Source organism: Phodopus roborovskii, unplaced genomic scaffold (assembly GCF_943737965.1).
Source record: "Phodopus roborovskii unplaced genomic scaffold, PHOROB, whole genome shotgun sequence".
Lineage (NCBI taxonomy): Eukaryota > Metazoa > Chordata > Mammalia > Rodentia > Cricetidae > Phodopus > Phodopus roborovskii.
Genome location: NW_026126599.1, coordinates 4,982,403 through 5,010,077, shown reverse-complemented (window position 1 = coordinate 5,010,077; position 27,675 = coordinate 4,982,403). Strand labels below are relative to the sequence as shown.

The 27,675-nt window shown below is 53.0% G+C and overlaps 2 protein-coding genes across 6 annotated transcripts in view; one reads left to right on the top strand and one right to left on the bottom strand.

Annotated features, from left to right (window-relative positions):
* Tnrc18 (trinucleotide repeat containing 18) overlaps positions 1 to 7,585 on the top strand; it is an 89,304-nt gene extending 81,719 nt beyond the window's left edge. For all 5 annotated transcript variants that reach the window (XM_051205206.1, XM_051205203.1, XM_051205204.1 and 2 more), the window contains 4 exons: positions 16 to 1,355; positions 4,662 to 4,898; positions 5,450 to 5,524; positions 6,191 to 7,585. In XM_051205206.1, the coding sequence (XP_051061163.1) occupies positions 16 to 1,355; positions 4,662 to 4,898; positions 5,450 to 5,524; positions 6,191 to 6,397 (1,859 nt within the window). In that variant the 3' untranslated portion in view covers positions 6,398 to 7,585. The remainder of the gene's footprint in view (positions 1 to 15; positions 1,356 to 4,661; positions 4,899 to 5,449; positions 5,525 to 6,190) is intronic.
* Positions 7,586 to 9,907: 2,322 nt separating this feature from the next.
* On the bottom strand, positions 9,908 to 27,168 carry Slc29a4 (solute carrier family 29 member 4). The gene is made up of 11 exons (XM_051205254.1): positions 26,944 to 27,168; positions 22,865 to 23,044; positions 18,717 to 18,848; positions 17,828 to 17,941; positions 17,105 to 17,233; positions 16,184 to 16,258; positions 13,816 to 14,060; positions 12,967 to 13,108; positions 12,689 to 12,876; positions 11,760 to 12,000; positions 9,908 to 10,380 (listed from the first exon to the last, which is right to left on the bottom strand). The coding sequence occupies exons 2-11, from the start codon at positions 23,031 to 23,033 to the stop codon at positions 10,238 to 10,240; spliced, it is 1,578 nt and encodes a 525-aa protein (XP_051061211.1). The 5' UTR covers positions 23,034 to 23,044; positions 26,944 to 27,168; the 3' UTR covers positions 9,908 to 10,237.
* Between the last annotated feature and the right edge of the window lie 507 nt (positions 27,169 to 27,675).

Below are 27,675 nucleotides of genomic sequence, written 5' to 3'. Positions count from 1 at the left end.
TGATCTCTCTATCAGACAGAGCTGCTGTCCTGGAGGAAGGGACTGCCACAGATGAAGTCCCCAGTGCTCCATTGGCTCTAGAGACCATCAACACCCCAAGTTCCAAGAAGAGTCCCCCAGAACCAGTGGACAAGCGGGCCAGAGCCCCCAAAGCTCGCTCAGTCTCTGCACAGCCCAGCCCTATGCCACCCACCTTCTCCAGCTGCCCAGCTCCTGAGCCCTTTGGGGAGCTGCCAGTCCCCCCTGCAGCCCCACTCATCAACATGCCTGTCACCATGCCTGCCACTCGCCCCAAACCCAAGAAGGCTCGGGCTGCCGAGGGGTCAGGTGCCAAAGGTCCCCGGAGGCCAGGGGAAGAGGATGAACTGCTTGTCAAACTGGACCATGAGGGGGTCATGTCCCCCAAAAGCAAGAAGGCCAAAGAAGCCCTGCTTCTAAGGGAAGATCCAGGGCCCGGGGCTTGGCCGGAGTCCACAGGGTTGCTCAGCTTGGGTAGCTACCCACCAGCTGTTGGCAACGGTGAGCCCAAGGCCACCTGGCCCAAGGCTCTGGATGGAGACCTCACTCAGGAGCCTGGGCCAGGACTTCCATTAGAGGAAACTGGCGACTCCAAGAGCCCAGACAAGGCCCAGGCTGAGCAAGATGGGGCTGAGGAGTCAGAGACCACTAGCAGCAGCAGCAGCAGCAGCAGCAGCAGCAGCAGCAGCAGCAGCAGCAGCAGCAGCAGCAGCAGCGGTTCTGAAACAGAAGGCGAGGAGGACACTGAGAAGAGCAGAGAGGACGGCCGGGGTGCAGGGGGCAGGACCTGCAGTGCTGCCAGCTCCAGGGCATCCTCTCCTGCCTCCTCCTCCTCTTCCTCCTCCTCCTCCTCTTCCTCCTCCTCCTCTTCCTCTTCTTCCTCATCCTCCTCTTCCTCCTCCTCTTCTTCCTCTTCTTCTTCCTCCTCCTCTTCCTCCTCCTCCTCTACTACAGACGAGGACTCTTCCTGTAGCTCCGACGACGAAGCAGCCCCTGCACCTGCAGCTGGTCCCTCCACACAGCAGCCAGTGCTACCTGCCAAGGTGTCCAAGCCACCTAGCAAAGCACGCTCCTCAGCTCACTCCCCAGGCAAGAAGGCACCCACCACCACCCAGCCACCACCCCAGCCACCACCCCAGCCCCAGCAGACTCTGCAACCCAAGACCCAGGCTGGGGCTGGTGCCAAGAGCCGACCCAAGAAGAGAGAAGGCGTACACCTGCCGACCACCAAGGAGCTGGCCAAGCGGCAGCGTCTGCCGTCTGTGGAGAACCGGCCTAAAATTGCTGCCTTCCTACCCGCCCGACAGCTTTGGAAGTGGTTTGGCAAGCCCACTCAGGTAAATTTCCTGGAAGGGAACCGTGGGTATGGGTGGGTAGCCTTGAGTTTCAGAAGAGCACCCTGGGTTCCAAAATCTATTGTAGTTCAGAATCCACGTCCTGTATAGCGTGGCCCCACCTAACCTGTTCCACAACCATCCCTTTAGAACTCAAGTATGGTCACTGCAGGGACCCACACAGGCCCTCCTGTGATGCCCAGGTGCTTCCAAGCCCTTCAGCAGCTAGCCTGCTTGTCATTGCACCTTCCTCAATGCTAGCTGCCTTGAAACCTCAAGTTCTGAGAACTGAAGGCCAGTAGCAAGTGACCAGAGTTTAACACCTTTTGCCTGACTCGGATTCTGTGTAGCCCATGTGTGGTGGGCCAGGGGTCACGGGTCACACCTGTATCCTGGCAGTTAGGGCTGGTCTTCCAGAAGCAGGTTGCAAGCACTCCCCACCCCAACTGTCTATCATCTACCCACCTACATGTACAAAAAGTACACATACATGTGTATGCATGTGTCCATACCTGCTCGTGCAGGGGCACCAAGTGCTCACATGGATATATATTCAGGCACATATATGTGCATGGTTGCTATTATGAATTGGATAGAAGCACACCAAACACCCCCCACCAACCACACATTGTCACGTTCTGAATACTTCATCCACTGTAGTGACGCAATGTCCGATGTAGAAATTTGTGAGAAGTGGTCCCTGGCTAGAGGAATTAAGTCACTGGGGGTGGGTCCTGAGGATATATTACTGATCATTTCCTGTCATCCTGGTTAGCTATGAAGTGAACAGCTTAACCTCTGCCACATTCTCTCATAACCGTGTGTTCTGCACCAACACCTAGAGCCAATTGATCATGGATTAGGTCCTCTGAAAACATGAGCTCTAAGTATCATTCTTTTTTAAGGTTTTCTTTCTTTCTTTTTTAATCTGTCAGGTATTGGTCAGCAATAAGAAAAGTAACTATCATAAGCCAGGTAGTGGTGGCACACACCTTTAATCCTAGCACTCAGGAGGCAGAGGCAGGTGGGATCTCTGTGAGTTAGAGGCCAGGACAGCTAGGGCTACACGGAGAAACCCTGTCTTGAAAAAACAAACAAACACACACACAAAAAAAAACCATAAACCATAGACACATGAACACTGTGCATAGGAATACACAGGAATAAAGTCATACATATCCACATCTATATACATAGAATACATATGCACACCTACATACATGGAATACATATGTGGGACAAGGTATGCATACATGTACATGCACTTCTTGGTGGAGGGTATTGTCAGAGCTATTCTGGAATCTTCCATGTGGAGCATGATCAGCTGTCCACCCCATATCCGTGGGTAGAAAGGTGCAGAGCTCCAATGTGTTGCCCCGGTTTCCCTTCCAGTAACAAAATACCCTCTGCATAGCCAAGGTTGAACCTGAATTTCTAATCCTCCTGCCTCTGTCTCCTGAGTGCTGGGGTTACAGGCGTGTACTACTATGCCGTTTATGACATACTGAGGATGGAACCCAGGGCTTCGTGCATGCAAGGTGAGCACTCTGCCAGCTGGACCAGTGCTAGACACCGTTAGCTTTAGTCTCTGGTGAAGTGCTGGGTGCCATAGGGGAGAAGCATATGCAGCTACTTCTCATACCGTGACCAGGAAGCGAAGAGAAAGAGGGAAAGCCCTAGGCCTTGGCTTCTCTTGAGGGCATACCTTAATGACCTAGTAACCTTGGTGACCGAGCCCTCAATAGCCCCACCTTGCCATGTTCTTACTACTTCCCAGTAACTCCATCCTGGGCCGCCAGGACCTAATCCAGACCTTTGGGGGACAGTCTGTAACTGACCCTTAGTAGCCAGGCTTATATGTGGGGTTTCCCTGTCCACAGACCCACCCTGGCCTTGCTCTTAGCATCCGTGAGCCCAGGCCAGGCCCCCCAGGGCTGTGTTACAGCTCTGAGGAGATGCCTCTATTAGTTGGAATCCCTTTTCTACCCACTTGTGTCAGCCTAACAGGTTTAGGAGTTGGGAATTAACAGTGACAGTTTGGGGGGTATTTGGTGACCCCCCTCAGGGTTCAAGGAGACCCTGGCTTGTGTGTGGTGTCAGCTCCTAGGTTCAGTGAGGCTGGAGAGGTAGGGGTGCAGTAATGTCAGAATCAGGTCTATTTGGGAAGGGGCGCGTTCTTTGTCCCTCGTCCTCCTTTCCTGCCTCCCCACTCCCCTCTCCCATGTCTCCCGGTTTTCAGTGGCAGATTGATGAACTCCAGGTTCAGTGGGAGACCCCATCTCAAAAAATAAGGTATAGCCACGAATGCTGGCATGTGCCTTTAACCCCAGCACTGTGCAGGCTGAGGCTGGAGGATCTCTGTGAGTTCAAGGACAGCCAGGGCTACATAGTGAGACCCTGTCTCAGAAAAAGAAAAAGGTACAAGGGCTGGAGAGATAGCTTAGAAGTTGCTAGAGCACTTGCTGTTCAGTCATGAGGCCCAGAGTTTGAATCCCAGCACTCACATTGGCGACTCCCAAACACCTATAACTTCAATTCCAAAGGCTCTGAAAACTTTCTCCCACTTCTATGGGCATCTGCACACACATATGCACAGATACTCACAAAGACACACATACACAAAGTAAGTTTTTAAAAAGTAGGTAAGATGGTGATCAATAGAGGAAGACACCGATGACCACCACACGCATGCACACTGGCATGTACATACATTACATGCCCGTGCACACACATACATGCACTCTCTCTAAAAAGGAAGAAGAGGTGTGTAGCAGAAAGCTTTTGTTGCTATGAGGAAATATGAGATAATCAACTTGCAAAGAGGAAATGTTTATTATTATTATAGTTCAGTGTGTTTCATCTGCCATCTGCTTGCTCTGGCTCCATTGCTTAGGTCTGCGCTAAAGCAGGAGCATGGATATAACAAAACTGCTCACTCTTGGCTGCCAGGAAACAGAAAGAACCAGAGGCCTGATAGCTCATTAAAGGCTCTACCTCCAGTGACCTGCTTACTCCCCGTTAGGCACCAGCTCTCAAGGGCCCATTCCCTCAGTAGCGCCACCAGCTGGTTATTAAATAAGCCTTCAGTGTGTGAACTTGGGGTGGGGTTGGGACACTGGTAGGTAGGGTCGGGGCTTCCAAACTCAAGCTAAAGCATGCCTTCCACTCAGGCCCCCAGGATTGGTGGCCGGTGACTTATGTCCAGGATGAGGGAATCCAGGCCTGCCCAGCCAGGGCCTGGCTGGTGGGATGCCTGTGTGGGGCTGGGCACAGTGCTGGGCTCCAGTCCCTGACTAACATATCCCACAGCGGCGAGGCATGAAAGGCAAAGCTCGAAAGCTCTTCTACAAAGCCATCGTTCGAGGCAAGGAGATGATCCGCATAGGGGACTGTGCGGTCTTCCTGTCGGCTGGTCGCCCCAACCTGCCCTACATTGGTCGGATCCAGAGCATGTGGGAATCATGGGGCAACAACATGGTGGTTCGAGTCAAGTGGTTCTACCACCCGGAAGAGACCAGCCCCGGGAAACAGTTCCACGAGGGCCAGGTAAGCTTTTCCCTGCTGGGAACTGAGTGAGACCCTGGCGTGTAAAGGCAGACCATTGGTGTTTCATTTCTGTGGCTGTGGTAAAACACCCTGATGGAGGGAAGTAAGGTTTTCTTTTAACTGACAGTTCTGTTACCATCTATCTCTCTGGGGGACAGCTGGTCATATCACATGCACAGCTGGGGGCAGAGAGAATGAATGCATTCATGATTAGTGCTTAGCTCAATTCCTCTTCTCAGTCCACAGTTCCCTGTGCAGAGAATGGTGCCGGCCACACTGGGCTGGCTCTTCTCACCCCAGCAGATGTGCTCGCAACTCAGCCCACCTAGATGGTGCCTTCCTGCGACTCTCTTCCCAGAGAAGTTAGAGTGTGTCAAATTGACAGTTAAACATTAACCACACAGTTGAGGCTGGGCATCTAGGTGCTGGGAACACTGACTCTCCAAGTGGGGAGGTTGAGTCCAAGGAAGCTTGTGTAGTCAGCCTGAGATCTCAGATGGTGTAAAACAAAGCTCAGACTAACCCCACCCCCAATCTATCCCCCCCCCCAGCACTGGGACCAGAAGTCGGGGCGCAGCCTCCCTGCAGCCCTGCGGGCCTCCAGCCAGAGGAAGGACTTCATGGAGGTGAGGATGCAGCAGTGGGCTGGTATGGGGGTACAGGTTCTGTCCAGATGGGGCGGGCTGGATCTGCCTTTGGCTCAGTGCCTCCTTGTATCATAGGCACATCTGTTGATCTTTTCTTCTGTTGTTTCTCTCGTTTTTATTTCTTTCCTGTGAGTTTGCATATGTGAGTATTCAGACCTGTGGTGGGGAGTGTGCATGTGGGTGTATGTAGAGGCCCACCATTGGCATTGGAAGCCTTTTTTTTTTTTTTTGGTCATCAAAACTAGATCTTACTGGCTAGCTTGCTCCAGAGGTCTCCTCTCTCTGTCTTTTGGGGCTGAAATTACAGGTGAGCTAGCCCACCTGCTACTTATATGGGCTTTGGGGATCTGAACTCGGATCCTCATAATTTGCTGCTTGTAAGATGAGGACCTTAACCCAAGGAGTCAGCACAGGCCTCTGTGTCCATTCTTAACTTTGGGCACTGTCTCTTGTCACCTCTATTTCTCTCTTAATCTCTGTCTCTCTGTTATTGTCTCTTGATCTCTCTCAGTCTCTGTTCATCTTGCGGTCTCTGTCTCTTTGTTTCCATGTTTTTCCATCTCTCTATCCCTTAAAGCATCGCAGGGTCCCCCTGATCCAGGAGGGTTCCCTCTAGTCCCTAACACCTGCACTGTGTCCCCACAGCGCGCCCTGTATCAGTCCTCCCATGTGGATGAGAACGACGTTCAGACAGTGTCCCACAAGTGCCTGGTGGTGGGCCTGGAGCAGTATGAGCAGATGCTGAAGACCAAGAAATACCAGGACAGCGAGGGCCTGTACTACCTCGCGGGCACCTATGAGCCCACCACAGGCATGATCTTCTCCACAGACGGTGTGCCTGTGCTCTGTTGAGCGCCGCCTACCCCGCGGGCCCGCAGAGATCCCTCCCCACCACTGCCATGGCGTGGGACCATGTGTGTTGTGTGCATGCCAGTGTGCTCGTGGGCGTGTGCATGTGGCCAGGTGGACGCCCCGGGCAAGTGCGAGTGTGTACATGTGTGTGCCCGTATGCATGCACGTGTGTGCGCACATGTGCACACATCTCTAGACCCTTTCTGGTCATCCCCTGGTGCCCTCATGCTGAGACACCATTCCTCCAGCTATCAGGGTCTGGCTCTGCTGCCTCATCAGGGTCACCTCAGCCGGGACTTCCCTCCAACACTTCGAATGCGCTTGATGAGGCTGCCCTCCGAGCTCTGGGCCTGTGTAGACTTTCTGATTCTGTGGACCCAAACTGATGCTTGGTATAGAAGTCAACCACACCCAGCATGGAGCCCATCAAAGGCCTTCCACCATGGGCCGGGGGGGCCCCAACGCCAACCAGCTTCACCAATCACACTGGGCATCTGGGCGCCTGTATGCCCAGCCTCCACCCTCTCAGGACAGCCTGGACTTGGGGAACAAGGCAGGGGAGGGCAGTCCAGGAGCATCACCATACCTGGTGAGCCCCCCCCAGCCCAGACCCTTACACTACAGAAAACCCCAATGGTGCTGAAACCCGCGCCCATGCCCGGCACGGCCCACCCGGCCCCCTCCACCAGGAGGATCCGAAAGGTTACCTGTACAGTTTATTGTAGCCTGCCCCTGTATCATACACCTTTAAATGGAGTCAACTTTTTAATTATATATATAAAGATAAATATATATAAATATATATATAAACTTTTTAAAACTGTGAAAAATAGCTATGAAATTATAAAAAAAACACATTCTGACGTGCAGAATATTATTTTTTATTTCCTGTTAGATTGTGAGTGTCTAGCACCGGCTTCACGCCTCCCCCCACTCCCCTGCACCCTCACCCTGCCCATGTGTACTGTATGTGCCCCCAAGTGGACAAGAGATGGAGATAGATGGAGGGGCCCCGAGCCCAGCCCCCAGCTCGGCCCGAAGCACTTAACCAGCCCCCCTGTGCCCGCCAGACCCCAATGGGGTTCCTGGAGGCTTTGAGCAGACAATCTTGAAGGAAGGAAAAGCCAGACTTCGGTTTTGTTTCGTTTTGTTTTGGGGGGGGGTAATTACTGTTTCCTGATTTTTTTTTTTTTTAAAAAAAACATTTCTTTTGGAATTTTGTTTGTTGGCAAATTCTGTGTGATCTTTTTTCATAAAAAAAAAAGAAAAAGAAAAGAAAGAAAGAAAAATTTAATTGGAAAAATACCATGGCTTGGAGTGGCTTATTTGGGAGCCTGGGATGTTGGGTGTGGAGGATCCAGGGTCCTTGGTCTAGAATGCCCAGAGACAAGAGACTAGAGCCACACAATATTGTTTTTCAGTGACAAACACCCCACGTGCGGTAGGCAAACTCCAGATGCAACCTGGAGCTGCTGTACTAGGCACAGAGATGAGCTTGGTCAAGCATTTCAGAAAGTTCTCGAAGCCAGAGTGGTCTGTTTTGTTTACAATTCAAGAGCTAGGGGCTGGAGAGATGGCCCAATCATTATGAGCACTTGTTGCCCTTAAAGAAGGTCCAGGATCCGTATGTAGCACCTACATGACAGCTCACAGCCACATGTAACTCTGTTCCAAGGGATCTGACCAGGCATCGTTTGGTGCACAGATACACATGCAGGCAAAACACACAAATCTAAAATATAATAATAATAAATTAAGAGCTACAGAATTGAGAGGCCATCACTAAAATTGCCTGCCTGGGTTCCATCCCAGAAAAACACATGAAAAACAGCAGGCACAGAGGTACTGTCAGGATCCCAGCGCTGGGCAAGGAGGGTGAGCTCCCTCATTCTGGGCTTTTCTACATTACAGTTGGGGAAGAGGACAGGATTGGGGTGGCAACAAGTATTAATGCCTAGCTTGAGGTTGCAGGGGAAACTGAGTAACAGGGTGGGTGAGGAGTCACACTCTGTTGTCACCTGGCGGCCTCCCCATTGCATCACCACCACCCTGGCCTTGACTCATCAGGTTGCGCACACGATGTGGGCGCCCGAGGCTGTAGGACCCCATTTTCCGATCCCATTCCTTGGGGATCCAGGAACAGAACAATGAGAGGGTGCTTCTGGGCCCGAGGAGGTGGCTCAGTGAGTACTAGTGTTGGCTGTACAAGTATGAGGAATGAGTTCAAATCTCCAGAAATCACTTCCAAAAAATGAGTATGGCCAGTGGGTGGTAGCAGGTGGATTCCAGGGGCCTGGGCAGCCAATCTAGCTTAAACATTGAGGAGCAGGGGTGATTGAGAGGCTGTAGATAAGTAAGGAGAGGTGATGTGACAGTGGACACTGGATGTCTTTCTCTGGTCTCTGTACACACACACACACACACACACACACACACACACACACACACACACACACGAGTAACCAGCCTCTCAGCCCCAGGCAGCATCACACACACACACACACACACACACACACACACACACACACACACACACACACAGGCCCGCCCACACAGCCCCAGGCAGGCTGCGCCTGGACCGAGCCACTCCCTTTGGAAGTCTTCCAATGCACCAGCTGCATCCATCCCTGACCTCATGGGGCCAATGGAAGTGCAAGCTGCAGATGCTGAGCACTAGGTACAAGAGCAGGCTCCTGACCATCAGCTCTAAAAACACCCAGTTCAGGGCAGGTGGGGCTGCTCCATAGGTGGGACCACAAAGGTCTCAGCATTGTGGAGAGGACTTAACCCACCAGGGCCCCATTTTAACCCCCCACCCTACCCCAGTGGCTCAGTTCCCACCACCCCACCCACAAACACCTCACAGCGGTGGGCAGTCTCTGCCATCTTTAATGGCCAGTGCGGTAGTCAGAGGACACACAGGTAGACGGGACACAGCAGGGATTGGTACAGAGTGGTCACAGCTGGGGCCATAGTGTGTGGAGAGGCAAGTGTCCTGGCTCAGCAAAAGCCATCTTTGGCCGGAGGCCCTACCGCCAACCCCGCCACCCACTGACCCCACTCCCCAGCTTGCTGTCACTTGCCAAGGTTTCAAGTGCTTCATGTCATTGCTTGATTCTCAGTGGACAGGGGCGGGGTGGGCTAGGGCAAGTTCTTGGCTGTCCCTGAATTATGGATAGTTTGAGTGGAGCTGGGGAGGGGATGGGGGGGACTTCCTTGTTAAGCTATACCCTTAGCCTGTGTTCTAGGGGGGGTGCCTGGGGGGAAGTCCTGCACCCAGGTCAGCTCTGTAGCTATGACTATGTGAGGCCTGTTAGACCCAGGAATGAGTTTTCCAGACGTGTGTGTGTGTGTGTGTGTGTGTGTGTGTAAGAAGGGGGCAGAATGGCACTGGGGACTGTCCTTGACGATTTCTAATACAAGGATGTGTTACCTACCCAATAAGTGAAAATTACATTAAACACCATGGGACCTTTGAGGCAGACCCCATAGTAAGTCATAGGGAGGGAATCGCTCAGACTGATGGTCAGCCATTCTGGGTAGCTTTGAGTTTGAATGACCCCATCATGCTGATGTGACAAATGTTGGGCCTCTGGACAGAGAGGGTGAAGGGCAGGCATCTAACCAAACAGAGGACACGGGTAGGCAGCGCCCAGGTGATGAAGACATGTTCCAGCTGCAGTGGGCAACTGGAACAAAGTGGCGAGGTGGCATTAGTGGCTTAGGAGGTGGCCAGGACCCCGCAGGCACTGAGGCAGGGGTGGGGAGGGTCCTCAGGCCTTGGGGTGGCTGGCCTGAGCAGCCCTCCCTGGGCAGTGGGCAGGGTCAGGTGGGCCTGGCTCAGGGGCCGACAGGGATGGAGTCGTTGGCGGTGGCCGTTTGGAAGCAGCTGCTGTGGGCATCACGGGTGAGGCTGTAGGTGCAGTAGGCCACAGCGGAGCCCAGGGTCAGCCCCGACATATAGGACACAGTCATGGTGTTTCCTGTGGGCAAGAGTGGCCTGAGCAGGGGGCAAAGAACAGCCATGGGTGCTGAGGCCACACTACACTAGGCAATCTCTGTGGTCATGGCTTCTTGGGTGTGTACTATGGTGACAACTGTCTGCGTCCAAGAACCTGTGACAGCTTGTGTTAAAGATTCCTCCCCTAGAAACCCACTGTCTCATTTTTGGGTCTGTTAGGCGTGATCTCACTGGAGCCTCTTAGGCCTTGCCTACTTCTCTGCCCTTCTCTTTCCCTCCTCCCTTACTCTCTCTCTTCCCTCCTTTCTTCCTACCCCCCCCCCCAGAATGTGTAGCCTTTCACAAGCTAAGCCAATTATCTACCATTATCTACCAGTGAGCCACGTCCCCAGTGCCTCACTGGGGGATTCTAGGCAGGAGCTCGACAGTTGAGCCACATTTCCTGGCTTTTATTTTTTTATTTTGAAATCGGTTCTCACCTCAAACCAGGAGTCCTCCTGCCTTACCCTCCTAAGTAGCTAGATGACAGGCTTGGCTTCTCCTTTCCGTTTTTATCTCTTGTCCCCTTCTTGGGGCCAACTCAGTATGCCCCCACATCTGACCTGGATACCCCTGCATTCACTTCCCTATCTGTCCATGGCAATACCAGCCTCACTTTCAACAACAGGCCCCCAAACTGGGAGTTCCCCTTTGACTCTCAGGCCTCATCTCTCACCAGCCTCTCCCCCACCTCCACACAAGCCCATCCTCAGGCCTGGAACACTGCAGAAGCTTCGGAATGACCTTCTCATCCCTGTCTGCTCCCACCCCATCCACCTGGCCACCACCTGGCCTCACTGGGAGATCCCAGGCAGGTGCTCTACCACCGAGCCATGCCTCAGGGCCTTTGCACATACGGTTTCCTCTGCTTTGATGCCATTCCTGGCAGCTTCCTGCACCTGTCCTGTCTCCCCCCGCCCCAGGACACCTTGCAAGACTGTTTGCATCATAGCCCCCCAATCCCTGTGTCTGCCCCCCCACTTCTCAAACTAACATAAGCCTTAGGACTTACTACCGTGAAATACATCACATCTGGTTGTTACCTCTCTGTTTATTGGCTGTCTCCATCTATAACCTTGCACATGTGGGCAGCATCATGTCCCCACTGCCTAGCAGAGTACTGAGCATACAGGCTCCCCACATAGCAGCTGAATGAGTGAATGAGTGAATAATGAATGAAACAAGGAAATTACTTACAGATGTTCTCATACCTACAACTCCTTGTCATCTAACCTTTGGGACCAAATACATTTTCTCCCTCACTGGCTGCCCTTGGCTTCTCCAGATCTCAGTTTCCTTGCTATGAGGGCAGTAGGCTATCCAGAGGGAGCCCTGATTACCCCTGAGGTCGGTGAATCTTACCTGCCAGCTCCCGCTGCTTGGGGCTCACTTTACCAGCTGCCAGGATCATGGGCACACTGCCAAAGTAGCCATTGCTGATGCCCATGAGCAGTGAGAAGACACAGGGCCAAGCAGGGTGGCGGAGGGCAGGCATGCCACTGGGGTAGACACACAGGATGAAGAGGGGGATGAAAACCACACGCAGGCAAGAACAGGCAAGCAGATGAGTGCCCCGCCAGTCCACCGGCAGGGCCGCCAGGATCTGCAGATAGCAGGGAGTGTGGGTCACCACCTAGCCAGGAGCCTGTCTCCCCACAAGGCCATCAAGCCACACCCTGTCCCAAGCACTTGTGGCGCCATCCAGCTTACTCTGCAAGGACCACCGAATCACATACACTTTTTCCCCCCTTTAGTACTGCCGAGGAAGGATGAGACTATGCTAGGCATACGCTCTACCACTGAGCCATGCCCCCAGCACCTCACTAGGGGTGTCTGGATCATTTCTGAGGGTGCTGGGGGCATGACTCTGGTAGAACGCTTGCCTGACAAGGGCAAGGCCCTGGGTTCCATCCTTCATACTCCATAGAACACAGTAATGGCAAAACTGATCACAAAGAGACATGGCTAGGTGGCCGGGGTCCCACTCCAGCCCTGGCCACCAATCCCATCTACTTGTGTGACAGATGTGCTGCTCAGCTGGCAGCCCACGCCTGTGTCATCCTCAGAGGGACCACAAGGAGGCAGAACTGGGGCTGGTGCTAGCCTCAGATGCAGTTGACACCATAGAGACCAGGCAGGGGCTACACTCCACAGGACAGGGTTAGAGGCATGACAGCGACACTCCATGGCTTCCACCCTCCCACCTGGAACTCACATGTACCCTCCGCCTGGGGTTGTTCCAGAGAGACTAGAGCCTTCCTGGGGTTCCCCAAAGCCACCCTGTGCCTCACCTTTCCCACAAAGTCTGAGAGATTGAACACAGCCATGACCAGAATGGGCAGCCACTCGCCCAGCACACAATGGCGGATCTCGGACTCCAGGCCAGGAAACAGGCACAGCGTAATGAAGTAGGTCACCGCAATGGACAGCATGTCGGCCCAGATGACCCGCGCCACAACGTATCGGTGCAACAGCAGGGCTGCGGGAATTGAGGCGCATTAGAGAGCGGTGCTCATGGGGCCCCTGCTGTCTCCAGCCTAGGCGACAGCCACACATGCCTCACAATTACCTCTGAAGGTGGGCCAGCTCCGTTTGACCCGTGGCCGAGGCACATCAAAACGCATGTAGGCCCCACTGTTGCTGTGGGTCACCTCATGGGCTGGGCTGTCTTTCGGGGACCTGCTGCTGGACAAGGATGGAGTTTGGTGCTCCTGGGTAGAAAGGCATGATGGGAGTCATGGGCCAGGCACCCAAGGTAAATGGTGGAGCCACAGTCAGCCAGACATTCAGTTAGTACCTACTGTGTGCATTTCCTTATCAAGGGACAATGTTTACCTGCCCTGTTCCCCTCCACCCAGCCAGCCTCCTCTGAGCCCTGAGGTGGGTAGGAGCCGAGGTGGTATGCAGCATGTAACCACCAGAGGGCACTCTGGCTTTCCAGAACTGTGAATTGGCTTACCCAAGCTACAGCTAGCTACTCAAGGAGTTGGCATTGAGGCCACCCTTGCAGCAGTGGTCTGTGCTGGGGTCCTCTGAGCTGTGATGGGAGTTCATCAAAGGATTCCCCTGCCTTCCATCTACCTGACTTCCCTGAACCCCACTTTCATGACCTTGGGGTTCTACCCGATTAGGCTCTCTTAGCCTTGGCTATAGCTGGAAAACCGTCACCTCCTGCTGTCCTAGCAACTGGCCACAGATGCTGAAGAGAGCCTCAGGCCATAGATGTGGGGTGTCACAGCTGGTGGAAGGTCACAGTCTACCCGTGGTGCCACGGAAGGCTGAAACGACCCACAGAATGGAATGTCTCCAAGTACAGAAGCAAGCCTGCAGCCTGAGATCGTGGGGCCAAGAACAGGGCCAGCGAGGAACCCTTCAGGCACCTGAGCGGGAGGAGGCCAGGCCAGGCCGCTGCACTTACAAAGTGAACGTCTCCTGATGCGACGTCATGGTGCACTCGGTAACCAGCCCGGATGGGGCGGCTGTCGCGAGGCCGTGTGGTGTAGTAGAGCACAAACCGGCTGCGCCGCACCAGCAGGTGGAGCAGAAAGCACAGCAGCTCTAGGCCCGCAGAGACCAGGAAGAAGATGATGGTGCTAGCCCGCTCATCTGGTAGCAGCAGTTTAGTGAGGATCCGGCTCAGAGAGATCATCACCCCTGCCGTGCCTGGGAAGGGAGGCAGTGACAACTGAGTGGTCCCAAAGCCTCTCGCACCGTGTCACCCCCCCACACAGTCTCTTGCCCCATCCCTACCCCATCCCATGTACCACCAGTCTTTCTTACTGAGTCCCACCCGCTCCATCCACCACTGCTCCAGGCCCAATCCAGTCTCCGGTCGTCCTACAAGGCCCCGCCCCCTCATCCCATCCAAGCCCCAGGTTCTCCCAACCCCGCCCTACTTTGCTGAGCTCCTCCAGTTCGATTCTGTCCAAGGTTCCAACTTCTCTCCAAGCTCTCCCCCCAGCCGCTTGCCGCCCTCGCCTCTATCTTTGTCTCCCCATCCCCTGCCCAGTGAGTCTGATCTCACCAGCCCCACTCCTAGACTCACTGTCCGTCTGTCCATCCAGCCTGCTTCAGCTCCCTGTCCGCCAGGGCTGCTGCTACTCCCACCAACCCCCTCTGTCATCTCATACACCATGGGTAGGGTCGCTGAACTTTCGCCGGGTGTCCCGCCCCGAGGTCCTCTGCAGGGAGGACACAAGGCCCAGCCTTTCTAGGCATCATTGATGGAGAGAGGCTGGAGACAAGCCATGGGAACACATGTGGTACCGGGTTTACTCTGCGGTAGAGGATGTGTCCAGAGGAGAAGGATCAGAGTGTTAGGGTCCAGGCAGGCAGGACTGCGGCAGAGAGTATGGAGTGGTGTCTATCATGAGCTGATGAAGATGGGCAGGGCTCTGAGCAAGTCTGTTTTGAGGAGCTCTTGGCTACTGCATTACAGCCCTAAATCAGCACATCAACACCATCCTGATGGCCTGACCTCACCGATTCCTCCACAAAATCTACTGGTTTGGGCTAGGAATGTGGCTTAGTTGGTAGAGTGCTTGTTAAACATGTGTGACATCCTGGGTTCCACTCCCAACCCTGGGTAAAGAGAGTATGGTGGCACATGCCTGGAATCCCAACACTTGGGAGCTGGGAACAGGAGGATCAGAAGTTCAAGGTCATCCTTAGCTATACAGTTGGAAGTCAGCCTGGGCTACATGAGGCCAACAAAAAATATCTGCTGGCTTGCAAAGCCGTCTGTGTGTGCTGGCCATCTTCCAGAAGTGAGCTGTAGGTGGTGTGGTTTGGTGTTCCAGGCGATGCATAGCAGAAGAAGTCTACAGAAGGCTGCTAAAGAGGAGATGTGAAGAGTAGCCCCTGAGGATGATGGCTGGGCCCAGCTTTTTGCTGGATTTGACTAATTACGGAATGGAGGGAGGAACGGTACACACTTGGAGTTCTGGAGGATGTGGCCAGAGGCCTTTTGAGATCTGGGCACTGGGTGAATGTCAGGCTCGTGCAAAGGTGCTGTGTGTCAGAAAGGGGCATCTGCGATGTGGCTTGGCAGACAAAAGGTTTAAGTAACAGAGTATAAGCAAGGGTGGATGGTGGTAGTGGATGGGGGTGGATTTGAGGAGTACTTGGTCCTGAGTGTTGCAAATTTCTAAAATTGAAGAAGGTTCAAAAGACTCAGGACTTAAGATTCTCAAAACTCCTCTTCAAGGTTATCCAAGCAGTAGCAATTTCTGGGGAGGGGAGACTTCCACCAGCAGAACTGCCTGCATGCTGTGCTGGGGACCTAGGGACACAGCCCAGTTAACACAGGGCTCCTCAGTGCTGCAGCTGTCTCTGAGTCAGCCAGGCTCCTGGAAGTCAGCCCTAATCAACTCAGAGGTGCAGCAGAGCTAGACTGGGTGGACCCGTTGTGTGTGTGTGTGTGTGTGTGTGTGTGTGTGTGTGTGTGTGTGTGTGTGTGTGTGTGTGTACCAATAGTGCCCTAGCTCGGATGAGCAGACATTTGAGTACATCTCTCCGGGAAAAGTCACACCACGGGCACGCAAATACACCCACCCACAAGCTCACTGGAACTGGGACTCTCACACTCCAAAGGAATCCCACACTCTAGAAACCTGGCACACACAGGTGTGCACACATATCCCTCTCACGCAGTGGTCCATCCCTCACCATCCATAGTCACTATGCCCAATCCAGATGTGTAGAGCTCTCTGGTGCACTTCCCTAACCAGGGCGTGCACAGTCGGGCTCTGAGACTGGTGCCCCCTTGGGAGGGTCTCGATACTCACTCTCTCCAGTCATCACTCCCTGCGTGTACCTCTTGGGCAGCAATCCCGTGTAGCCATAGAAGCTAGATTGCTGCACTTAAGAGAGAGAGAGGGAGGAAGTGATCAGATATCATTTGTCACTGGCTGACACAGAGGCAGTGTAGACCTGTGCTACGTCGGCACTGTCACCCTCAACACAGCACACACAAAGCGGCCACTTCCCTGCCCCTGGGGTACAAGGTCACACTGACAAGTCCTGCCTGATGGGAGTGGAGATGACACATGTCCCTCGCTGGATGACACAGGGCAAACTTACTCTTGGCCTTTTTTTCCAACAGCAGTGACAGTAGAGGCTATCTATCAGTTGAAATGGGGCTGTCAACCTCAATCCCTGTGTGGCTGTATGGAGCACTGCTCCCACCCCATTTCAGAGGGGGCTGGGCCATGCAGCAAAAGCAAGGGAGAGCTGAGTGTGTGGATGTGGATGTACACATGTAATGTCAACACTTGGGAGTTGAAGGTAGCAAGATTAGGAGTTCAAAGCCAGCCTGAATTGCTTGAGACCCTGCCTCAATTTAAAACAAAGGGAGTGAGCTGGTGATGCAGTTTAGTTAGTGCAGAGTTTGCCTAGCATCCATGATGCCCTGGCTCCATGCCCAGTGCTATGTAACCTGAGTGTGGGGGTACATGCTTGTAAGCCTAGCATTAAGGAGGCAGAGGCAGGAGGATCCCGAGTTCATGAGAACCAGGGGGCTGCAATCCAAGCCTGTGCCACATGACTGTTGCCTTGGAGCATACGAGGGTCTGTGTGCATGTGTGTGGTGTGTACGTGTGCTCTGGTATGTCTACAGACACGTGGCCAGCAGCTCAACTGACTCACCTTGTAGGGCCACAGAGCACTTGGGCTCAGCCCTCCTGGTGCATACTGGCCCCACTCCCTACCTGTGCATCCGAAGGCCACAGTGCCCACGGCAGCCAGGTTGATGGCATAAGCCTGGTCATGTGAGAAGAGCTGAAGCCACACGTCACATATGCTGATGAAGAGTAAGGGTCCCAAGGCAAGGAGGTAGCCTGCAGGGAGCAGAGAAGTCTTGAGAAGCATAGTAAGTCACCTCACCCCATTTTCTAGAGAGCTAGGCCACAAACACTGTAGCTACCTGTCCATGAGGGCCAGGCTAGGCAGTGGTGGTGCATGCCTTTAATTCTAGCACTTGAGAGGCAGAGGCAGGCGGATCTCTGTGAGTTCAAGGCCAGCCAGGGCTACATAGAGAAACCCTGTCTCAAAAAAAAAAAAAACAAAAAAACAAAAAAACAAAGACTCCAGGAGATTCTACAGGGAAATTCTGGGGGCTTCTTGGAGGAGGAGTCATTGGAGCTGAGCCCTGAAGCCAAAAACCACAGTGCAAAGGGATGGACAAAGGGGAGGGCTTATGTAGGGACTAGGGATGTAATGTAGGGGTCACAAGAGCCTGTGGAGGTGCTTGCTATTGTACTGGCAAGTGGCCTGATCGTGACTTCCAACCACAAAGCCCACAGTGGTCCTAGAAAAAGCACGTGTCTCACGGACAAATCTAGGAAGTTGGATGGGCAGGCACCATGGGCTAGGAGCTCACAGGAAGAGCTTGGAGCTTCCTGGAGGGGACAACACAGGGTGGCTTTAAATACCTGTGGTGATCCTAGTGTGCAGGTTCAACCTCTCCACCACAACGTTGTTTAGAAGCACAGCCGCCAACGCCACCAAGATATAGGTGAGGCTCATGTCGAACACAATGGAGGTCCCTGGATACAAGAGCAAAATGACCTCTGCACTCACCCCTGCAAGACCTCTTCACACTCCCCAAAGGGAGGATGGCTCAGAGTGAACCAGCAGCTACCCTGAGGCCACTCAGCAATGGCCAGTGGAGCTAAGATTCATATACTTGACAGTTGTCCCTTGGCTGGCCATGTTGGTCCCTGGGTTGCTCAGCCTCCACCATTACATAGGTCCATAACCCACCTTTACTCCCTTTTGAGGTTTAAATGTAAAATGTCCCATGGGCTCACATGCTGGAACACTTGGTCTCCAGCTGTTTGAGAAGGCTGTGGAACCTCTAGGAGGCGGAGCCTCACTGGAGGAAGTGAGGTAGGGGGCGGGGCAGGGTGTGTGTGAGATTTCATAGCGCCATTTCCAGTTCACGCTCTGCTTCCAGAGTGTGACTGCAATGTGATCAGCCGGACTTTCACTCTCTCCACCAAGCCTTCCCTGCTTTCCCTCCCAGGGTGGACCATATCCAGCAAACCATGAGTCAGAATAAGACCTTTTGCCAGGCCTTTTACCATAGAAACAAGAAAAGTAATTACTATGCTCCCCAAATAAAGGGCATGCCACAGTTATCTACCCAGCGTGGTACAGTTCCCTGCTGTGTCCTCGAAACCCACACCAGCCATTCTTGCCATTCTCTCCATGCACTATCTCCAAAAAGGGTCCTGCTCCCTGGGATTCCCAGAAGGCTCTGGTCTAGGCAGAGGGTGCTGCGCCGCCTGGGAGGACAGTGTGGGCGGCAGAGGGACCCACCTGGGTACTTGTGGTGAAGATAGTCCACATCGGTGATAAAGCTGTTGTATGGCAGGAGGAAACCCACGCCAGCCAGCAGCATGGCAAAGTAGATGGCATGATAGCGGTCATCTGGTACAGGCTCCTCTACAGCTAAGTGGGGAGACACCAGGAGAGACTAGTGAGCACACTCAGGCTGTGGCCATTGCACCAGGGCTGCCATCTACCACCACCACAGCCACTGTCAATCACCAGGGCCCCAGCCACCTGTATTACTATCTTCAAGGCCACAAACATCACAGCCACAGTAATACCCAATCTATTTATTATTCTGTGTGTGTGAGTGTGTGTGTGTGTGTGGTGCCCACAGAAGCAGAGGGTTCCTAAAGTTAAAGCTATAAGCAGTTGTGAGCCGCCTGATGTGGGTGCTGGGACCTGAACCTGAGTCCTCTGGAAGAGCAGAAAGAACTCTTAACCTCTGAGCCATCATTCCAGCCCCTTAACTTTTTTAAATTTAAATATTAGCTGGCCATGGGGGCACACATTTTTAATCCCAGCACTCTGGGGGGTAGAGGCACCTGGATTACAGATGTGCACTACTGTGTCTAGGCTTTTTATATGAGTTCTGGGATTTGAACTCAGGCCCTCACACTTGCTCGGCAAGTGTTTTACTCATTGAACCACTTTCCAGTGGTAGCCAATCTCAACTGTCAAATAGAAAGGGCTTATACTCACGATGGAAAAATCTCTGTCCATGTCTGTGAGCGAGTAGCTAGACTGGGTTAAATGAGGTGGGAAAATCCACCCTGAATGTGGGTGGCAGCGTGCCATGGGCTGGTGTCCTGGGCTGAATGGAAAGGAGGAAGTGAGCTGAACGTGCTCTCATCTCGCTCGGCTTCCTGACTACAGATGCGATGTGAACAGCCAGCTCCATCCTGTTACCACAACTCCACCATGGTGGACTGTGTCTTTCAAACTGTGAGCCACAACAACCCTTTCCCTCCCTTTAAGTTCCCCTTGTCAGGTATTTTGCCAGAGCAATGAGACGAGTAACTAACCCAGCCACTGTGGCCACCATGAAGGCTGTCACTGTACCTGCTATCTGTTGTCATAGTCACTGCCCACCCTTCACAACCACCCTAGACACAGCTATGGAACAGCAAGCCTGACCAAATAGTGGCATGACCCTCTGAGGACCATGTGATGGGGTCAGCCAATGGCAATGCTTTGTGGGGCTGGTAAGGTCTAATGTCCTAATGCAGTGTCCAGGATGGGCAGCTGTCTCCCCAGATGGGATGCTGGGATCCAAGAACCAATGTGAACATGGCAGTTATATCTGTTATTGTCCCTTTAACAACTACTGACAAAAAAATGCTTGTCACTGCTAATCTGGTGGTTTCTTTCTTTCCTTTTCCTTTCTTCTTTCCCCAATCCCCAGTAAGACCCCAGGCTGGCCTCCAGCTCATCATGTAGCCAAGGTGATCTTTGAACAGATTCTGATCCTCCTGTCTCTACCTCCTGAGTGAAGGGATTATAGGCATATACCACCATACTTGATTTATCTGATACCAGGGATGGAACCCAGGGCCTCACACATTCTAAGCAAACACTACCAACTGAGATACGTACTCATCCCATGACCTTGGGAGTTCCAGTTTTGACAACAAGACTCCATGATTCTTTTGTTTTGGGCATAAAGGCTTGCCAGTCTGGCCCTGACAGCCAAGGAAGACCTTTGTGGATGGGGAATTGATGCTAACCATCAAGGGGATGGCAAGTCAATGCTGTATGTAGGAAAGATGCCTGGTGCTGGGTGTGGTGGTCTATGCCTTTAATCCCAGCACTCGGGAGGCAGAAACAGAATTCACAGAATTTCTGTGAATTCGAGGCCAGCCTGGTCTACAAAGTGAGTTCCAGGACAGCTAGGACTGTTACACAGAGAAATCCTGTCTCAAAAAAACAAGTAAGCAAGCAAGCAAGCAAGCAAACAAACAAAAAAGAATATGCCTGGCATATGAGAGGGCCTCTTGGTCTCTTGCGGCATCTTCCATTCCCTGTATTACAGCTAATGGGAGACCCTTCAAGAACTCAGTACAATGTCCCAAGTCTTCAGAAATAAAGGCTCAGTCATCTACCATGTCCAGAACTGTGGGCAGGGAGGTGTCTGTCGGCAGCAAAGGGAACTTGAATGGGCCAGTGAAGAGCTCATCATGAACATATGCTATGAGCACATGGCTGATGTTATGAGTACATGTGTTGGGGGAGGTCAGTGGGTGACATCAGGTGCTTTATTCTATTGTTCCTTACTGTATTTTTTGAGACAGTCTTCCGGTGAACCTGAAGCTTCCCAATTAGGCTAGTCTGAGAGCCCCAGCTCATCACACCTGCTTCCTTGGGTATTTTGTTTGTTTTTGTTTTGGAATTTTACTTACTTTTATTTTATGTGTATAAGTGTTTTCGTGAATGCATATTTGTGTGCCATGTGCATGCTGGTGCCTGGAAGCCAGGAGAGGGTGTTGGATCCCCTAGAACCCGAGTCACAGAGGGTTGTGAACATCCATGTGGATGCTGGGATTGGAACCTGGGTCCTCTGCGAGAGCAGCCAGTGCTCTTAACTGCTGAGCCAGCTCTGCAGCCCTCACACCCAGTTTTCATATACATTTTGGGGACTGAACTCAGGTGCTCATGCTTGCACAGTAGCATTTTACCCACCAGCCCTCTACCTAAATTTTTAACGTGTGTGTACGTGCCTTAGGGTGCATGTGGAGGTCAGAGACAACTTTTGGTAGTCGGTTCTTGATATCGTGTGGATTTGGAGGCCACTCTCAAATCGTCAGGCTTGGGGACAAGCTCCTTTACCCATTGAGCTGTCTTTCCAGCCCCTAAATATCTTTTATTCACTCTCACACACCCTTATCAGTAATATAAGATGTGATCGTAGAGGGCTGGAAAGATGGCTCAGTGGGTAGGGGTGAGTGCGGCCAAGCCTGATGACCTGAATTCAATATTTAAAACTCACCTAGTGGAAGGAGAGAACCGATTCCTCCAAGTTGTCCTTTGATCTCCACAACACATGTGTGCTCTCTACTCCACAAGATAACTTACAAACAAATGTTTTTTCTTCTCTCTCCCCTCTTTCTCCCTTCCTTCTTTCCTTTCTTTCTTCCTTCCTTCTTTCTCTTTCTTTGTCTTTCTTTCTCCTTCCTTCCTTCTCCCCTCCCTGCCCCTCCCTCCCCCCTGCTTATGGTGGCGTGACCCTGACATGGCTTTAATTGTTATGTATGTAAATATGCTTTAAGGAGCTGAGTGTGGGGGGAACTGAGTTGGCCTCCAACACCAAGGGCAAGATAACCACAGCTTTTACAGTTCAGGTTGGCCAAGGTGCCCGAGAACCGCCCACTCCACAGCCCTGTCAGGACCCTTCCCCCACCAAATCTATTGTCATCCTTGGGGGCTGGTACAGAAGTGATCCCATCCCTCTGCACAGAAACAGGCATTCTTCATAACCCAACATGGGGCTCCGTCAGCAGAACTCCATCACATAGGGACAAAGGGGCCAAAAATGTTTCCAAGCCACAAGCAGAGCTACTGCAAACAACCATCCACACAGATGCTGCCTCACAGGAGGCTCCCGAGTTCCCAGGATGGTGCTAAGGGACATTATGAATTTTGCTGCAGCTGCGTTGAGGACCACACCAGGCACTGTCCCTCAAACATGCATAGAGTCCCCAAGCAGATTAGTGACAGGGTTGAACCTGTATCCGCCCCACTCCAGACCTGCTCTGCAGATCCAATTGCACAGAAGGATGCAACAGCTCTTACTTAGGGGTAACAGGTTCAAGGATCCCAGATCACACAGTGGGATTAAGAAGCAGCTATTTGAACTTCACATCCAAGCCTGCCTCATCCCCTGCAACCAGAACAGTTTGCTTTGAAGAACAAATGAGAATGAAACTCCACAGCCATGGCCTGTCACTGCTGTGGATGGCCACTAGCAGAGGTCACATGACAGCACAGAGCCGGGCATTGCACATAATTGCACCCTAGCCACCTAACTCATCCTGACTGAGTCTCAGTCTCCATGACAACCTGAGGCTCCTGTGCCCCAAAGACTGACTAGGAGCCATGTGGTCAGTCTGGCCCTAAGACAGACAGTATGACTTACTCACCAGAGTCTGTGAAAGCGGGGACACCCCTGACTCGGACACTTGGATCCTGAGCACCCTCTGCTGTCGTCTCCAGCTGGAAGTTGTCAAAGCTGAAGCTTGTCACCACACTCTGGCCAGATGTGGCTGCCATGCAGGGCTCCTTGAGGCGCTGACTTCCAATGGAGCCCATGGCAGGTCACTCTGAGAGGAAAGGAAAGTAGTGAGGGGAATGGACACCATGCTCCCACAGCTAAGTCATCAAGCTGCATACCTGGGGGTCAACCTGTTCATTCATTCCTCACCCATTTGTTTACTTGATTGAATATATTGTGTCAAACTGGGGATGAAGCTCAGAGACTCACGAATGCTATGCAAGTGCTCTAACACTGAGCCACACCCCAGTCCCTCACTGGAGGATTCTAGGCAGGTGCTCTACCACTGAGCTATAATTGCTTTGTTTTGAGATAGGATTTTGATCTACAGCCCAGGCTGGCCTAGAACTTATGATCCTCATGGTTCAGACTCCCAGAGCTGGTACTACAGGAATGCCCTACCACACCTGGTCTTTATTCCTCCCATCCTTTTAAAAATATATTTTTGACAATTATCTTATTTTTAATTATATGTGTGCCTGTGTACATGAGTGCTGGTTCCTGAGGAACTCTAAGGGTTCAGATCCCCCATTAGAACTGGAGTTATGAGCAACAGTGAGCCACCTGACTTGGGTGTTGGGAACCAAACTTGGTTCCTCTGCCAGAACAGCATGCACTGCTAACTACGGAGACATCTCCAGCCCTGTTTCTCCTTTGATGTTTCATCATGAAGGATACAAGCTCAGGCATGAGGTGATGTGACCTTGCCTGTTGCTATGGAAACAGGGTGGGAAGAGCAGAGGCTACAGCCCAGGAACCCAGTTCACAGGTCTTTGTCCCAAGAGCAGCTAGATGGCCTTCATGCAGGAGAAAACACTGGGCAAAGGACACATATATAGATGGAGTAGAAAAATAAATTGGAGTTGGAATGCTAGGACACAGTGAGCAATCAGAAACAACCGGTAACATTACACAGTTTGCCAACCTAGAGTGGCAACTGCCACACTCTTCCTTTGCCACTGAGAGGAAGGTGCTGCAACACATTCCTTAGCCAGCCACCAGAAGTGAGTGATCCTGGGTAAATAACGCCTGCTCTGCTCCCATGGGTAGAAAGTAGTAGAGTCCAGAATTTAAGCCAGGTTTGTGTGATAACGTCTGAGACACTGAACCATGGCTCCAGATCCTCAAGGAGATTCTAGGCAGGTGCTCTACCACTGAGCCACACTCCCAGCCCCTCACTGGGGGATTCTAGGCAGGGGCTCTACCACTGAGCCACACCCCAACCCCTCACTGGGGGATTCTAGGCAGGGGCTCTATCACTGAGCCAGGACTCCAGGTCCCTCACTGAGAGGTTTTAGGCAGGTATTCTACCAGTAAGCCACACCCACTGTACTCTTTCTTGCCTTAGTGTTTCTCACTTCAGTTCAGATCTGCCAGTCCTTATCTTTGGAGGAAAGGGAACCTAGGGCTGGGAAAAGCCCCAGTACATAGATAACACTGTGTACATGGGGTGTCTAGCTTTTTCACCTCTGACTTTTACCGGGTGAAAATCTGATCTGAAAACAAGAAGATGCAAAATACTCCTGTTAGAGCATGAGACATACAGAGAGATGGGAACATGGCAGTCCTGGACCCAGATCATGGGCAGAGACAGCTTCTCGTTCTCAGCAAGCACACGTGAGCGATGCCACGGAAGCCAAGGCCCCACCCCTAAGGGACCCCACCATTCAGAGCTACATCAGTTATTTCTGGACCCATGCCACCAGCATGCCCTGTGCCATAGCCACCTCTTTTCATTTCTGTAGGTCTTCTACCTCAGTTTACCTCTTTCCAAGAGCCCAAGGTGGGTTCTTCTCACCGGTTATCAAGTCCTCCTCCTGAATATGTCTCCCTCCATTGTCTAACTTGCAACAGAGCTGTGTTACGGTCAAGGACTGAGATTGGGGTCTCCTTGGAGCCTGAAGCATACTTAAGCTCTGGAACACAAGGAACTCTGCCCACTTGGTGGCTGACCCAAAGGTGACTAGCACTCATGGACTAGAGGCTGGAAACTTATTCCGGGAGCTTGGAAGCCAGCGGAACCTCTCCTCCAGGATCAATGCTCTCCTAAAGGGCCCCTCTCCAGCCACTCGTCCTAGCATCTGGAATTGGGAGAGACTTAGAAGGGCTTAGGGCACAGCTGACCTGGGCTGGCCTGGCAGTGGTGTTGGGTATAATCCTGGTCCTGTCTGACACTTGGCATACACTTGCCTTATCTCCAAAGGGGTGGGTCAGTGAAGGCTTAGAGTTATGGGGTGGGACCCTCCCTCCTTAAACAGGATGGGCTGGGTAAGAGGATGATTCTGGGACACCATTTACAGCATCCATGAATCCACCTGGATGGAAGCTCAGTGCTGGAGGACGCCCGAGTTCCAAAAAGCCTGGCTCCTGACCAGTGGGGGCTGCCATGATGCAGTCTCCCAGACAAGCTGGGCCAGCATGAGAGGTCTCTGCCTGACTGAGGCCACACCATCCGGGAAGGCGGATGTGTTCGGCATGCTGCCAGGCTGCTCACTCTGGCTCAGTCAGCGTGGCGGGCAGCTGCCACCCACACTGTCCCCATGGTTTTCATCTCTCTCCTCTCCCAGCCCCCTACATTTAACATCCAGGGTCTCGGATCTTCCCCCTTTTTATATTCACTTTAATTAAAATTAAGGGCACACAGATAGACATGGGAAAGGAAGCTTTTCTCTACTGACTTGGGACCCCTTCTGTGCTTGTCACAAAAGCATCGGAGGCAACACAGGTCATTTCTTTAGCCTCCAGACCATCCTTGGCACCAGGTTGCCCACCTGGAGAATGACAGAGTACCTCACAGAGAGGGACTGAGCAGGAAAAGCTTAGCTGCTCACACTTGGCGTTTTACTACTGATACAAGCTGCTCCTTAGAGCTGAGTGGGCCAAAGAGGGCTCCTAGCTCTCAGCAGTCCTGTAAAACTGGACACACAGAGCCAGTCTGCAGAAGAGATGACCAAAAAGGAGGAGAAAAGCCAAACCACAACCAGACAGCTCTCACTGGCCTCTGACCTGGCTGACCACCACTGGCCCCTCCCAATTGCTATAGGGATTGCCTCTCAAGCTCTTGTCCCACACCTGAAGCCAGCAGAAGGGGCAGGGAAACTGAATTTCACTTGGAAAGCCAACCTGCTCAACCTCATCAGGCCTTGAACTTCTGGTTCCAGCCACAAGTCCTGCTTACTAATGCCCTTGGATGCCCCTGTCCCGTGCCCAGACGTTGTTTAGGGAGTCTCCCTGCGCATCCCAAGGCTCCACTCCCCTCTGCGGGATCGGGATCGCGGGTTTTGAGTCCCACAGGGCAATTCCTCTTTGAGAGTCAGGGGACAGACGAATGTAACATCATTGCCATAGATGATCAAGGCCTGGGATGCCCGCAGGACTGAGGGGCAGCCTGGGCCCACCTCCCTACATGCTTTAGGTTCCTGCATAGTCCCGATACTAGTAGACCATGCTGTTTCTTCCACGGGCAGCCCCAACAAAACCAAAGTTGGACCCTGGGCCCACAGGCCCCCCAGCAAAAGGGAGACCTCTGGGACAACTCAAAGGTCGTAACCCAGTGCCCAGGCTCCGCCCCTGCCATAACCTTTCCCAAAAACTAGAAGTGGATTGCTGTACGGAAAGGATAGATGGAAGGAGGTGAGTCCGGAAGGAACTTCAGGAGCAAGGACCCCTGGGGTGTGACCAAGGGAGGATGTAGTGCCATGACCCGGCTCGGCCAAGGCCACCCGCATTTGTCCCCCTTCTAGAGCCTGCATCCCGCGCTCCCAACTGAGATGCAGGGGGTCTCGCACTGGTCAAGAGAACCCCTTTTCCCAGGACAAGGAGTGCGGCAGGGATCCGGCGCCTGGGAGGGCGGGAGGGGAGGCGGCGCGACTGGGGCCGCGCGCCGCAGACAAAGGCTCCGACAGGTCCCCGCCGGCGTCTCCCCGCCACCTCCGTGGCGACACTCACCTCGGCCGGCCCCAGACTGAGATCCTCAGTGGCTGCCCGCCACCCGCGCCCGGACCCTGCGTGCTGCGCCCCGCTCCTCGAGGCTTGGGCCGGGCGCGGCGGGCGTCCTCCCGGGTGTCCCGGTCCGCGGGCCCGGGTCCGCGAGCGCGTGCTGTGGGGGGGCGCAGCAGCTGCAGCGAGCAAGCCCGGCTCGCGCCCCGCCCGTCCGCATGGCCCCGCCCACAAGATACTCCCACCATATGTCTCCGCCCAAGTCCCGCCTCCAGTAATGCTTTCTCCGCCGAGACGCCCCGCCCCATACTTGTGACACCCCCCCATCACACTCCACATGGCTCCGCCCAAGTCCTGCAGAGGCGCCTACCACCATCTAGACGTCCCTCCCTGCCTCCCCGCCCTGTACCCCCCTCCACACCGCCCTCCACCCACTCTGTATGAATCCATCCCTAACCCCCACTTTTCCTCCTATTCACTCTGTCCCTAGCCCCATCCAGTTCTTCCCATATTCCCCGCCCCATTTTCTTTAACTATGCTCCACCCACTCTACATGACCCCGCCCCCAGATCCGCCTCTGAACTGCCCACACTTAAGCCCCCACTTTTCTTTGCTGTCTTCACTCTTATTCTTTTTGTGCCCTTGGCCGGCCCCAATCCAGACTACAGATCCTGGTCCCTTTCCCTGCCTTTCTTTGTGCCTGCCAACCTAGGCCCACCTTTCTTTTCTTTCCACACCCTT

Coding starts and splice junctions, on each gene's coding strand:
- Slc29a4 (XM_051205254.1), bottom strand. CDS start 23,033: ATGGGCTCCATTGGAAGTCAGCGCCTCAAGGAGCCCTGCATGGCAGCC. Junction 17,234..17,827: donor GCACACTAGGATCACCACAG/GTATTTAAAGCC, acceptor TGCTCCCTGCAG/GCTACCTCCTTGCCTTGGGA. Junction 13,109..13,815: donor CATCAGGAGACGTTCACTTT/GTAAGTGCAGCG, acceptor CTTTCTACCCAG/GAGCACCAAACTCCATCCTT.